The 13,174-nt window shown below is 48.1% G+C and overlaps 1 protein-coding gene across 1 annotated transcript in view; it reads right to left on the bottom strand.

Annotated features, from left to right (window-relative positions):
* LOC115458763 (serine/threonine-protein phosphatase 6 regulatory ankyrin repeat subunit A) overlaps positions 1-13,174 on the bottom strand; it is a gene marked incomplete at its 3' end in the record, with an annotated part of 235,790 nt that overhangs the window by 95,031 nt on the left and 127,585 nt on the right. Inside the window, 1 exon segment of the mRNA XM_030188574.1 lies at positions 7,646-7,714. Coding sequence (XP_030044434.1) covers positions 7,646-7,714 — 69 coding nt within the window.

Genomic DNA, 13,174 nt, shown 5'->3' with positions numbered 1-13,174 from the left:
GCTGATTGTTCTCACATGTGGGTGACGTCCACGGCAGCCCCAGGTCCGGAAAATCTTCCTAGCAACAAAAGTTGATAAAGCCTTCGAGCGTGCGGGTGCGCGCACCGTGCATGTGCAGCCATCTTCCTGCCCGTCGCACGAGAGTCCCGCTTCAGTCAACTTATGAAGCAAACCAAAGAAACAAACAACTCCAAAGGGGAAGCGGGCGGGTTGGTGAGAACAATCAGCCTGCTGTCCTCGGAGAATACCTGCTAAAGGTAAGTAACTTCGCTTTCTCCGAGGACAAGCAGGCTGCTTGTTCTCATATGTGGGTATCCCTAGCCCCCAGGCTTACTCAAAACAACAAACAAGGTCAATAGGGCCTCGCAACGGCGAGGACATAAAAAAGATTGACCTACGAAGAAACATCTGAGAGTGCAGCCTGGAACAGAATAAAAATGGGCCTAGGGGGGTGGAGTTGGATTCTAAAGCCCAAACAGATTCTGCAGCACCGACTGCCCAAACCGACTGTCGCGTCGGCTATCCTGCTGAAGGCAGTAATGAGATGTGAATGTGTGGACTGATGACCACGTCGCAGCCTTACAAATCTCTTCGATAGTGGCTGACTTCAAGTGGGCCACTGACGCTGTCATGGCTCTAACACTATGAGCCGTGACATGACCCTCAAGAGTTAGCCCAGCTTGGGCATAAGTGAAGGAAATGCAATCTGCTAGCCAACTGGAAATGGTGCGTTTCCCGACAGCCACTCCCCTTTTGTTGGGGTCGAAAGAAACAAACATTTGGGCGGACTGTCTGAAGGGGCTTGTCCGCTCCACATAGAAGGGCAATGCTCTCTTGCAGTCCAATGTATGCAACTGACGTTTAACAGGGCGGGTATGAGGATGGGGAAAGAATGTTGGCAAGACAATTGACTGGTTCAGATGGAACTCAGACACCACCTTTGGCAAGAACTTAGGGTGAGTGCGGAGGACTACTCTGCTATAGCATGGTCATTACTCCGTCCTCATCCTCCTCGACCTATCCGCCGCTTTTGACACTGTGAATCACAACCTACTTCTCGACACACTGTCCTCTTTTGGGTTCCAGGGCTCCATCCTCTCCTGGTTCTCCTCTTATCTCTCCCATTGCACCTTCAGAGTTCACTCTCATGGTTCGTCCTCCACCCCTATCCCGCTCTCTGTTGGAGTCCCTCAGGGATCTGTCCTTGGACCCCTTCTTTTTTCAATCTACACCTCTTCCCTGGGCTCCCTGATCTCATCTCATGGCTTCCACTATCATCTGTATGCTGACGACACATCATCTGTATGCTTTATCTCTCCACACCAGACATCACTGCGGAAACCCAGGCCAAAGTATCGGCCTGCTTATCCGACATTGCTGCCTGGATGTCCAACCGCCACCTGAAACTGAACATGGCCAAGACCGAACTTCTTGTCTTCCCACCCAAACCCACTTCTCCTCTCCCTCCACTCTCTATCTCAGTTGATAACACCCTCATCGTCCCCGTCTCATCTGCCCGCAACCTCGGTGTCATCTTCGACTCCTCCCTCTCCTTCTCTGCGCATATCCAGCAGATAGCCAAGACCTGTCGCTTCTTCCTCTATAACATTAGCAAAATTCGCCCTTTCCTCTCTGAGCACACCACCCAAACTCTCATCCACTCTCTCATTACCTCTCACCTTGACTACTGCAACCTACTCCTCACTGGTCTCCCACTTAGCCATCTATCCCCCCCTTCAGTCCGTTCAGAACTCTGCTGCACGTCTTATCTTCCGCCTGGACCGATATACTCATATCACCCCTCTCCTCAAGTCACTTCACTGGTTTCCAATCAGGTACCGCATACAGTCCAAGCTTCTGCTACTAACCTACAAATACACTCGATCTGCATCCCCTCCTTACCTCTCAACCCTCATCTCCCCTTACGTTCCTACCCGTAACCTCCGCTCTCAAGACAAATCCCTCCTTTCAGTACCCTTCTCCACCACCGCCAACTCCAGGCTCCGCTCTTTCTGCCTCGCCTCACCCCATGCGTGGAACAAACTCCCTGAGCCCATACGCCAGGCCCCCTCCCTGCCCATCTTCAAATCATTGCTCAAAATCCACCTCTTCAATGTCGCCTTCAGCACCTAATCACTACACCTCTACTCAGGAAATCTAGACTGCCCCAACTTGACATTTCGTCCTTTAGATTGTAAGCTCTTTTGAGCAGGGACCGTCCTTCCTTGTTAATTTGTACAGCGCTGCGTAACCCTAGTAGCGCTCTAGAAATGTTAAGTAGTAGTAGTAGTAGTAGTACTATGATGAAATTTAGTATAAGGAGCATGGGCTACCAAGGCTTGAACCTCACTGACTCTACAAGCTGAAGTAACAGCCACCAAGAAAATGACCTTCCAGGTCAAGTACTTCAGATGGCAGGAATTCAGTGGCTCAAAAGGAGGTTTCATCAGCTGGGTGAGAACGACGTTGAGATCCCATGACACTGTAGGAGGTTTGACAGGGGGCTTTGAGAAAAGCAAACCTCTCATAAATCGAACAACTAAAGGCTGTCCAGAGATAGGCTTACCCTCCACACGATAATGAAAAACACTAATAGCACTAAGATGAACTCTTACGGAGTTGGTCTTAAGACCAGACTCTGACAAGTGTAGAAGGTATTCAAGCAGGGTCTGTGTAGGACAAGAGCGAGGATCTAGGGCCTTGCTGTCACACCAGACAGCAAACCTCCTCCATTTGAAAGAGTAACACCTCTTTGTGGAATCTTTCCTGGAAGCAAGACTCCGGAGACACACTCAGAAATACCCAATGAGGCGAAATCTACGCTCTCAATATCCAGGCCGTGACAGCCAGAGACTGGAGGTTGGGATGCAGAAGTGCCCACTCGTTCTGAGTGATGAGGGTTGGAAAACACTCCAATCTCCATAGTTCTTCGGAGGATAACTCTAGAAGAAGAGGGAACCAAATCTGACGCGGCCAGAAGGGAGCAATCAGAATCATGGTTCCGCAGTCTTGCCTGAGTTTCAGCAAAGTCTTCCCTACTAGAGGTATGGGAGGATACGCATACAGAAGGCCTGACCCCCAATGTAGGAGAAAGGCATCTGAGGCTAGCCTGTCGTGGGCCTGAAGTCTGGAACAGAACTGAGGGACCTTGTGATTGATCTGAGTGGCAAAGAGATCCACCGAGGGGGTGCCCCACACTTGGAAGATCTTGAGGACAACTGTCCTGTTGAGAGATCACTCGTGAAGTTGCATTATCCTGCTCAACCTGTCGGCCAGACTGTTGTTTACGCCTGCCAGATATGTGGCCTGGAGAAACATGCCATGACGGCGGGCCCAAAGCCACATCTGGACGGCTTCCCAACACAGGGGGCGAGATCCCCCTGCTTGCTGACATAGTACATGGCAACCTGGCTGTCTGTCTGAATTTGGATAATTTGATTGGACAGCCAATCTCTGAAAGCCTTTAGAGCGTTCCAGATCACTCGCAACTCCAGGAGATTGATCTGAAGACCTGTTTCCTGAAGGGACCAAGCTCCCTGAGTGTGGAGCCCATCTACATGAGCTCCCCACCCTAGGAAAGATGCATCCGTAGTCAGCACTTTTTGAGGCTGAGGAATTTGGAAGGGACGTCCCAAGATCAAATTGGAGCGAATTGTCCACCATATCAGGGAATTGTGAAAAGCGGTGGACAACTGGACTGCATCCTCTAGATCCCCAGCAGCTTGATACCACTGGGAAGCTAGGGTCCATTGAGCTGATTTCATGTGAAGAGGGGCCATGGGAGTAACATGAACTGCGGAGGCCATATGGCCCAGAAGTCTCAACATCTGCCGAGCTGTGATCTGCTGAGACGCTCTGGCCAAGGAAACCAGCGACAGAAGATTGTCTGCCCTTGCTTCGGGAAGGTAGGCATGAGCTGTCTGCGAGTCCAGCAGGGCTCCTATGAACTCTAGTCTCTGAACTGGAAGAAGGTGGGACTTTGGGTAATTTATGGCAAACCCCAGTAGCTCCAGGAGTTGAATAGTCATCTGCATGTACTGTAGAGCTCCTGTCTCCGAGGTGTTCTTTACCAGCCAATCGTCGAGATAAGGGAACACATGCACTCCCAGCCTGCGTAGAGACGCTGCAACGACCGCCAGGCATTTGGTGAACACCCGGGGGGCGCAGAGGCGAGCCCAAAAAGCAGTACACAATACTGAAAGTGCTGTGTTCCCAGACGGAATCCAAGATACTACCTGTGAGCTGGCAGTATCGGGATGTGTGTATAAGCATCCTTTAAGTCCAGGGAGAATAGCCAGTTGTTTCCCTGAATCATGGGAAGAAGGGTGTCCAGGGAAAGCATCCTGAACTTTTCTCAAATCAGATATTAGTTCAGGGCCCTTAGGTCTAGGATGGGACGCATCCCCCGTTTTCTTTTGCACAAGGAAGTACCTGGAAAAGAATCCCAGCCCTTTTTGCCCCGGTGGCACGGGCTCGACCGCATTGGCGTTGAGAAGAGCGGAGAGTTCCTCTGAAAATACCTGCCTGTGCTGGAAGCTGAAGGACTGAGCTCCCGGTGGGCAATTTGGAGGTTCAGATATCAAATTGAGGGAGTATCCCCGCCGAACTATTTGAAGAATCCACCGATCGGAGGTTACAAGAGGCCACCTTTGGTGAAAAAATTTTAACCTCCCCACGACCGGTAGATCGTCCTGGACGGACACTTTTATTGCGGCTATGTTCGCCTGGAGCCAGTCAAAAGTCTGTCCCTTGCTTTTGCTGGGGAACTGCAGGGGCCTGTCGAAGCGCACGCTGTTGACATGAACGAGTGCGCTGGGGTTGAGCCTGAGCAGGCTGGCAGGAAGGTGGATTGTACCTACGCTTATTGTAAGCATAGGGAGCATGCCTCCTTCCCCCGTAAAAACGTCTACCTGATGAGGTAGAAGCTGAAGGTGCCCAGTGAGAGAGTTTGTCGAATGCGGTTTCCCGCTGGTGGAGCTGCTCTATGACCTGTTCGACTTTCTCGCCGAAAATATTATCCCCCCGGCAAGGAACATCCGCAAGCTGCTGCTGGACCCGACTGTCGAGGTCAGAGGCACGCAGCCATGAGAGTCTGCACATCACTATACCCTGAGCAGCAGCTCTGGACGCCACATCAAAAGAATTGTAAGTACCCCTGGACAGGAATTTACGACACGCCTTCAGCTGCCTGACCACCTCCTGAAAAGGCTTGGCCTGCTCCGAAGGGAGCTGATCGACCAAGTCTGCCAGTTGCTTCACATTGTTCCGCAAGTGAATACTTGTGTACAGCTGGTAAGACTGAATTTTGGAGATGAGCACAGCTGACTGGTAGGCCTTCCTCCCAAAAGAGTCCAAAGTCCGAGCTTCCCGTCCCGGGGGCGCCGAGGCAAAATCTCTCGTACTTTTGGCTCTCTTGAGAGCGGAATCCACAACCCCAGAGTCATGAGGCAACTGGGCCCTCATCAACTCCGGGTCCCCGTGAATCTGATACTGGGACTCAACCTTCATAGGAATGGTGGGGTTAGATAATGGTTTCATCCAGTTCCTTAACAACGTCTGTTTGAGGACATTATGTAGAGGAACAGTGGATGACTCCTTAGGCGGCGAAGGATAGTCTAGGACCTTGAACATCTCGGCCCTGGGCTCATCCTCAGTTACCACCGGGAAAGGAATGGCCATAGACATTTCCCGCACAAAGGATGAGGAAGACAAACTCTCCGGGGGAGACACTCTGGCGAAGGAGTAGGGTCAGAGGGAAGGCCACAAGACTCCTCAGAAGAGAAATATCTTGGGTCTTCCTCTGCCTCCCACGAGGCCTCTCCTTCAGTATCGGACAGGAGTTCTCTGACTGCAGTCCGAAGCCGAGCCCATCTCGACGCCGAGGAGCTATGTCCTCGATGGTGATGCCGAGAAGTTGACTCCCATGCTGGCGGCGATGAAGCTCCCTCCAACGATGTCGATGGAGAGTCAACTTGGGTGGCAGCTGAGGCCAATGCCGCAAGCAGCACCGTCGTCGAAGGCCTCACCACAGGCGGGGAGCCAGCCGCCGCATCTATCGACGGTACCGTAGGCGCAAGCACCCCCAGTACCGGAACAGACGGTCGCAGCAGCCCTTCCAGGAGCCCTGGAAGAATGGCTCGGAGGCGCTCGTCAAGAGTGTCTGTCGAGAAAGGCTGTGGAATCGGTGCAGGAGTCGAGGCCAGAATCTGCCGAGGACAAGGAGGCGGTACCGGGCTGTCCGGAGACCGGCGCATCGACACCTCCTGTATGGAGGGTGAGCGGTCCTCCCGGCGTCGACGCTTCACAGGTGCTGATTCTCTCTACACCCCAGAGCTCTCGGTACCGTGACGAGAAGGGGACCGATGACGGTGTTTCTTTGCCTTCGCTCGAGGCACGTCACCGGTACCCCTTGGTACCAACGAGGACGTGGAATCCACACGCCTCCTCGGGGTCGGGCCCGAAAGGGGTCGGTCCCGATGGGCCTGTAACGCAGAAACTCTCGAGGCAGGTGGAGACCCACTCGATGGCTCACTGCTGCCAGCGTGTGATGGTCTCTGGACAGCCATTACCTGCGCTCCTGAGGTCGATGCACTCTCCGGTGCCAACATCGACACCGCCGCCGACCTCGGTACCGCTGTCAACGCCGAAGTACCGGGCAAAGCTCCAAACAGGCGTTCCCGTTGCGCTTGTCTCGATGCTTGTGTCACTTACACGCATCGGGGCGATGTTCAGCCCCAAGGCACTGGATACACCACGCGTGAGGGTCGGTGCCTGAGATTGCCCGGTTGCACCAAGTGCACTTCTTGAAGCCGCTGGCGATCCTCGATGTCATCGATGGAAAAATAGCGGTGGCAAAATCAAAACTCGCAATGGTGCCAAAAAAAGGGCACACAAAAAAGGGAAAACCCCTTACGGAAACGAAAGGAAACTTACTTGAGGGATAAACTAAGGAAAATAAAGGAAACTTTTTTTTTTAAAGAAAAAACGGAACAGCTCAAACACGAGCTGCACACGAACTAAAACGAAGAAAAAATTGGCAAAAAAGCCGACTAAGTTGAAGGCTCTTCTTTTCTGGGGCAACAGAACCGCCGTAAACAGCTGCTTCTGACTGCAGAAAAAAGAATACTGAAATGGGACTCTTGCGCAATGGGCAGGAAGATGTGCGCGCACCCACGCGCTCAAAGGCTTTAGCAACTTTTGTTGCTAGGAAGATTTTCCAGACCTGAGGCTGCCATGGACGTCACCCACATGTGAGAACAAGCAACCTCAGAGAATTTAGACTTATTCTATAAAGTAAGCCTAAATTAAGGCATACTTTGTAGAATACACTTAGGCATATTTTATTTCGGCACCGATGGAATCTAGTCCTACATGTAGAAAATAGGATACTTTGTACTTATCAAGTAGATTGATATAGTAAGTATAATGTGAATTTTGTATAGTTAGAACACAAGAGTGTCAATGTGAAACCATTTTATTATTTCTGTTCAGTAAAATTATTTTTTAAAGTACAAGTAAGCATATCTGCTTATCCAAATATAGGGAAACAAAAAATAAAGAATATAGGGCTTTATCGGTATTACAGTGCAGGAATCGCTAGCGTGGTTTGGTAAAAGAGGTTCATAATTAAGACAATACACTTTACCTTCCAAATTTGTCCTTTTTATTGAAATCTGCACCAGTGTTCAGTAAAAGGTTTAGACATTCCAAGTTCCTAGAAGAAAACGTACACACAAATGAATTGATTGCAAGCTTTTGGAAAAACAAATCTGCTCTCCATTACCAAGCTACCTGGATACTTCATGAAGATTATGCAAATCTTGCCTTGATGTTGCTCATCTCCATTAACTAACCTGTAACTAATAATTAAAAGAACTTCTTAACCCCCACCCCCCCCAAAGATATACATGTGTGACATTTTATATCGGAGAGAAGATCCGCCAGCAAGCGGAAAACTCAAGCACCCCACGACATTGCCAAAGTAAAATATAAATCTTGAAATATAATACACATACATTGGCAGGCATTTTTATGTTTATCTGACTTAATAGACTGCCTTTCAGGCAAGCCAAACAAAATGTTTTTCAAAAGCAAAGAGTGCAGACTGAAGAAGGAAGAAAATACCATCAAGTTTCAGGACAGCGAGAGGGGTAAGAAGGCAACTTTGGGGTGCAGGCAGAGGCCCAAAAGATCCAAGCTAATGCAAGCCAGTGATGGAAAGGAAGCAGATACTGATCTGTACTACCTATGCATGGGGTCCGGTGGGTGTCCGTAAGCTTTTATACACAGCCAGGTCTTTAAACCCACTCTGAATTTTCTTATTATAAATTTATCGTACATTCTTAAAACAAATATTTGCTTGTTAAATTTAAGATTTAAAACCATAAATCCTTTTTTCTAATCATCCCCCTATTTACTAAGCCACACTAACAGCTGCCGGTGCGCTAATGCTGACATGCCCATTCACTTTGAATGGGCTGTCGGCACTGCCGCACTGCTTAGTAAACAGGGTGGCAAATTTGGAATTTACCTCAGAAGTAAAATCTATAGATAACTATTTCACTTTATTTCTTTTTACGAGAATACTTTGGGATATAAAAAACCTCCAATATTTAGGAAGTAATTTTATCAAGTATTTTCCACAAGCAAAGCATGCTTTACATGTGGAAAAGAGCTCTTATAAAACTGTAAGGGGATAAACACATGTAAAAAATACATGCCTCCAAAACTGCCTACACTTTTACATAGGCTATGCACAGGCATTTCCCAAGGTCCAATTTGAGCAGAACAGACGCAAAATGTATATATTTTATAAAATATGCAGGTACATGTATAGATTACACATATAAATTTATACCAGCTTCACTACTGAAGGCAGTTCTGAGGCCTATTTCATATATGGGCTTTTCTTGGTCTTTTCACATAGGTATATGCTTATAAAATTACCCCCTTAGGAAGTAATTTTCTACAGATTGCCCCAAAGTCAAGTGCCAGGATGATGTGCACTAAGCAGATTCTATATTGGCAATTGCATGCATAATAACTACTACTACTACTACTTAGCATTTCTATAGCGCTGCCAGGGTTACGCAGCGCTGTACAAGTTTAACATGGGGAAGGACCGTCCCTGCTCCAAAGAGCTTACAATCTAAAGGTTACAAATTATGTAGTCAGTGTAGGTATCATGAGTGGGGAAGGTGGTTATGCGCCAAAAGCAACTGAGAAGAGATGGGCTTTGAGTAAGGACTTGAAGATGGGCAGGGAGGGCGCATGACGTATGGGCTCGGGAAGGCTGTTCCAGGCATATGGTGATGCGAGGCAGAAGGGGCGGAGTCTGGAATTAACCATTATAAACTACTAGCCTAAGTCTGCAGTTACTCACCTAACTTTGGATGTGAATTCTTACGCTAGCTCAATGGTTGGTGTAAATGCTCGTGGCTAACTGCTGTCAGTTAGAAACACAACTGCGAGTACGCTATAACACTTATGCATAAGTCGTGGGCATGCCCTGATCCAGCCATACCCGTTGAAACTACACACTATGGATTTTGTGTACTCAATTTCTAGAATCCTGAATAATGGCCCAATGATCAAAACTCTGGCGCCAAAGCAGCACCCTAACTCTCTCATGATGAAAACTAATAGTATGCAAATGATATGCATGCTATTAGCTTCTATTATGAGGGAGCAAAGCGGGTGAATGGTGCCTGGCGCATCCATTAAGCACAACTTTTGAACAAATGCCCACCCTGCTGGTCCAATGGGACCTCTGTCTCACTCCACCCCCTTGGCCGCTGCTGTGGGTCCAGTATGACCCATGACAGGGGGGGCCTAACCTGACCCTCCCAAAAAAAGCATTCCCTGGTGGGCTAGTGGTAGAGTCTCCCCCAACCCAAACATCTCCCCAGTACCTTTGGAGGAGGGACTAGCACTCCCTCATCCTCAGTGAGAGCCACTTCAAAATGGCAGTGCGCAACTCTGCCCAGTGCATCCTGGGATGCATGGGGCAGGGCTTAACTTCCATATGTCAGAGTAGGGGGGAGGCTCTCCCCTTAAACTTAACACCAGCTCCGAGCTGGTGTAGGGTTAAGGTGGAAGCAGCGCAGAAGGACCAGAGTGCAGTTCTCTGACCAAGAGAGGGGAATACCAATGAGCTCTGTGATATTCCATGATGCGCTCGTTGTTTCCTGCACAAGAGCCCTCTGATAATTCTGCGAGGTAAATGCAGCACTAGTGTGGCGATAGTGGCCTCTAGCGCCCACATTTACGTTTGATCATCTCCCTGTCAGGGCACTTATATGCTAACTGCTAATTTGTGTCATTGTAATTGTTTCTTTGGTTCATTGTAAGCCGCTTAGAGGCTGCTTTATGTGGTAAAAAGCGGGGTATAAATGATCTAAATAAATAAATAAATAAAATTATACTCAATATTTGGCTCTAGGTCGACGTTTGTAGTGGGCGAGGTTTAGATGTTATCCCTCCGGGATTTTGCTTGTTCCTCCTGAAGAAGAATCTAAATGCAGTTCTGAATTGGAGAACAAATATATTGTGAACTTGCTAATTTGTCTAGCTGATGGAATTCACGTACCAAGTGACCAGACAACCATAGTAGTGTTGCAGATTAGCTGCTTTACATGGAACTGCAGTGAAACAATGATTTGTATGAAGTTACATAAGTAATGCCATACTGGGAAAAGACCAAGGGTCCATCGAGCCCAGCATCCTGTCCACGACAGCGGCCAATCCAGGCCAATGGCACCTGGCAAGCTTCCCAAAGTTGTTGCATTTAGAAGACTAACTGACTACATACAATTTTGGATCAATGAATGTGGTGTTTCTTCTGTAATTGATACCTTAGCTGGATCATTGGCTTCTGGATAAGACTACACTGGACTTGTTTGTTAAGATTGTTTAATCTGATAGTGAGTTGAGTGAGAAGTATGAATGGATTGATTGGTATGAATGAGGCTAGAGTGATATTATTTGTATGCTTTATATTTAATTAGCAACTAAAATAAATATTTTCATATAGTGAAAATAGTGCTCTGGAGCATATTTGTGTAATAGAGTTTGTAATATATCAGCTCCAGTTTATCTTTAAGTATCCCCACGGTGTAATAATAGTCAAATATACTAACCATTAATGCCCACAGTTATGGCATTTCTGTATCCAGGTTACAAGATTATCTACATAGTTTCGAAGTGTAATCATCCTTGCAATCACCAAGGACTGTACCTTTTAAAGAGACAGGGTAATCACATGGACATTAAGAGGGGCATTTTCGAAGGTTGTCCAAGTATGAATTAGGACGCCCTCACAAAGTCGGCCAAAATCAGGTAGGCATAATCGAAAAAATAGTATGGACGTCCTTAGACATTCCATTATCGCAGTGCAAAACACCCAAATCAGGGACGCAAAGTATAGTAAAAAGGACGCCCATCTTCCAGAACCACGAAAGGATGTCCCTAAAACATTCACTGTACTTGACAATTTATCATATCAACGTCCTTTGCCGGTACTACGAGAAAGACGTCCTTATTACTATACTTTGGACTGCTCTGATGTACCTGGTTGTTCCGCAAGTACAGTGTATGTAGTTGCAAACATCCAGGTACGGGAAATATAATGAAAATTCATAGTGATAAATACAGTAACAAGGACGTGTTTGTCACAGAACTGCCGAAGGACGTCCATCTTATTAGACTCACTGAAGGACGGTGGGCCTGTAAGAGGGACGTCCTTCGGCAGTTCTGTGACAAACATGTCCTTGTTACTGTATTTATCACTATGAATTTTCCTTATATTTCCCGTACCTGGATGTCCGCAACTACATGCACTGTACTTGCGGAGCATGCAGATATGGAAATATAAGGAACATACATATTTTATTGTGCATATATGAAGAGGTTCACATACTTGATAATGATGCATATAAGAAGGCTCCACACGTGTGAACACATACTCATCCAAATAAGGGCTAATCAAAAAATGTATTAAGTTATGTCCAATAAAAAAAGGTATCATCTTATTTTTTCCATGTTTTATTTTATTTCTATATTGATTACTTCCAAAATGAAATCAAATTAAAATTGTAGCCTCACAACTTAAATGGTGGCACTATATATGTGTAGATTTGTAAAATGCAGCAACTACATGTGGAAGCTGTGCCACCACTTTCATGTCTGCCAACATCTTCACTTGGAAGCTGCTGGTTTCATACTATTCACTTTTCAACATATTACATTTTTTAAATGGCTGTTCCTGCTGCACATGCCAGAAAACACATGCGCACTAATGCAGGGGCGTAGCTATGGGTGGGCCTAGGCCCATCCAGTCTTGGTTCAGGTCCACCCAGAAGTGCTACACCCAAACCAAAACATTCCCTCCCTTCCCCCTCCAACCTCACTCCCACATGTCCAGCACAGCGCCTCTTCCCTTCCATGCACCCTCGCATGTCCAGCACCTCTCACCCTTCCTGCAGTTCCGGCACTTTCACATCTTTCTTACCCACCCCCCATCCTTGCTGCAGCGCTTGCTCACTCTATCATCGCCGCCCAGCAGGAACTCCAAACAGCCCTGTGTCAGAGCCTTCCCCTCTGCCGCATCTCACGCAACTTCCTGTTTATGCAGGCTGGGTGGGACGTGGCAGAGAGGAAGGCTCCGACACAGCGCTGTTTGGAGTTCCTGCTGGGCGAGGAAGGCTCTGACACAGCGCTGTTTGGAGTTCCTGCTGAGCGGCGATGATAGAATGAGCAAGTGCCGTGGCAAGGATGGGGGGCGGGTAAGGAAGACACGGAGGTGGTGGTGCCGGAACTGTGGGAGGGGAGAGAGGCACTGGACATGGGGGTTGGAGGGGAGGGGCCCTGGACATGCATGCTTGTGGCTGGGAGGTTGGAGAGAAGGGAGAGAGGTGCTGGGCATGTAAGGAGGTGCTGGAGGGAAGGAATAGAGATGTGGAACTGTGGGGGAGGGAAGGGATAGAGTTGCTGGATATGTAGGGGAAGAGAGTTGCTGGATATGTGGGTGGGAGGGAAGGGAGAGAGGTGCTGGAGCAAATGGAGAGAGGTGCAGGATATGTAGGAGGGAGAGAAGGGAGAGATGTGCTGGGTGAGGGTGTGGGAGGGTAGGGAGAGAGGTAATGGATATGTGGGGGAGGGCAGGCGGGAAGGGGGA

This window comes from Microcaecilia unicolor, unplaced genomic scaffold (assembly GCF_901765095.1).
Source record: "Microcaecilia unicolor unplaced genomic scaffold, aMicUni1.1, whole genome shotgun sequence".
Taxonomy (NCBI): Eukaryota; Metazoa; Chordata; class Amphibia; order Gymnophiona; family Siphonopidae; genus Microcaecilia; species Microcaecilia unicolor.
The sequence above is the reverse complement of the archived record's forward strand: the minus strand, read 5'-3'. Positions and strand labels throughout refer to the sequence as shown.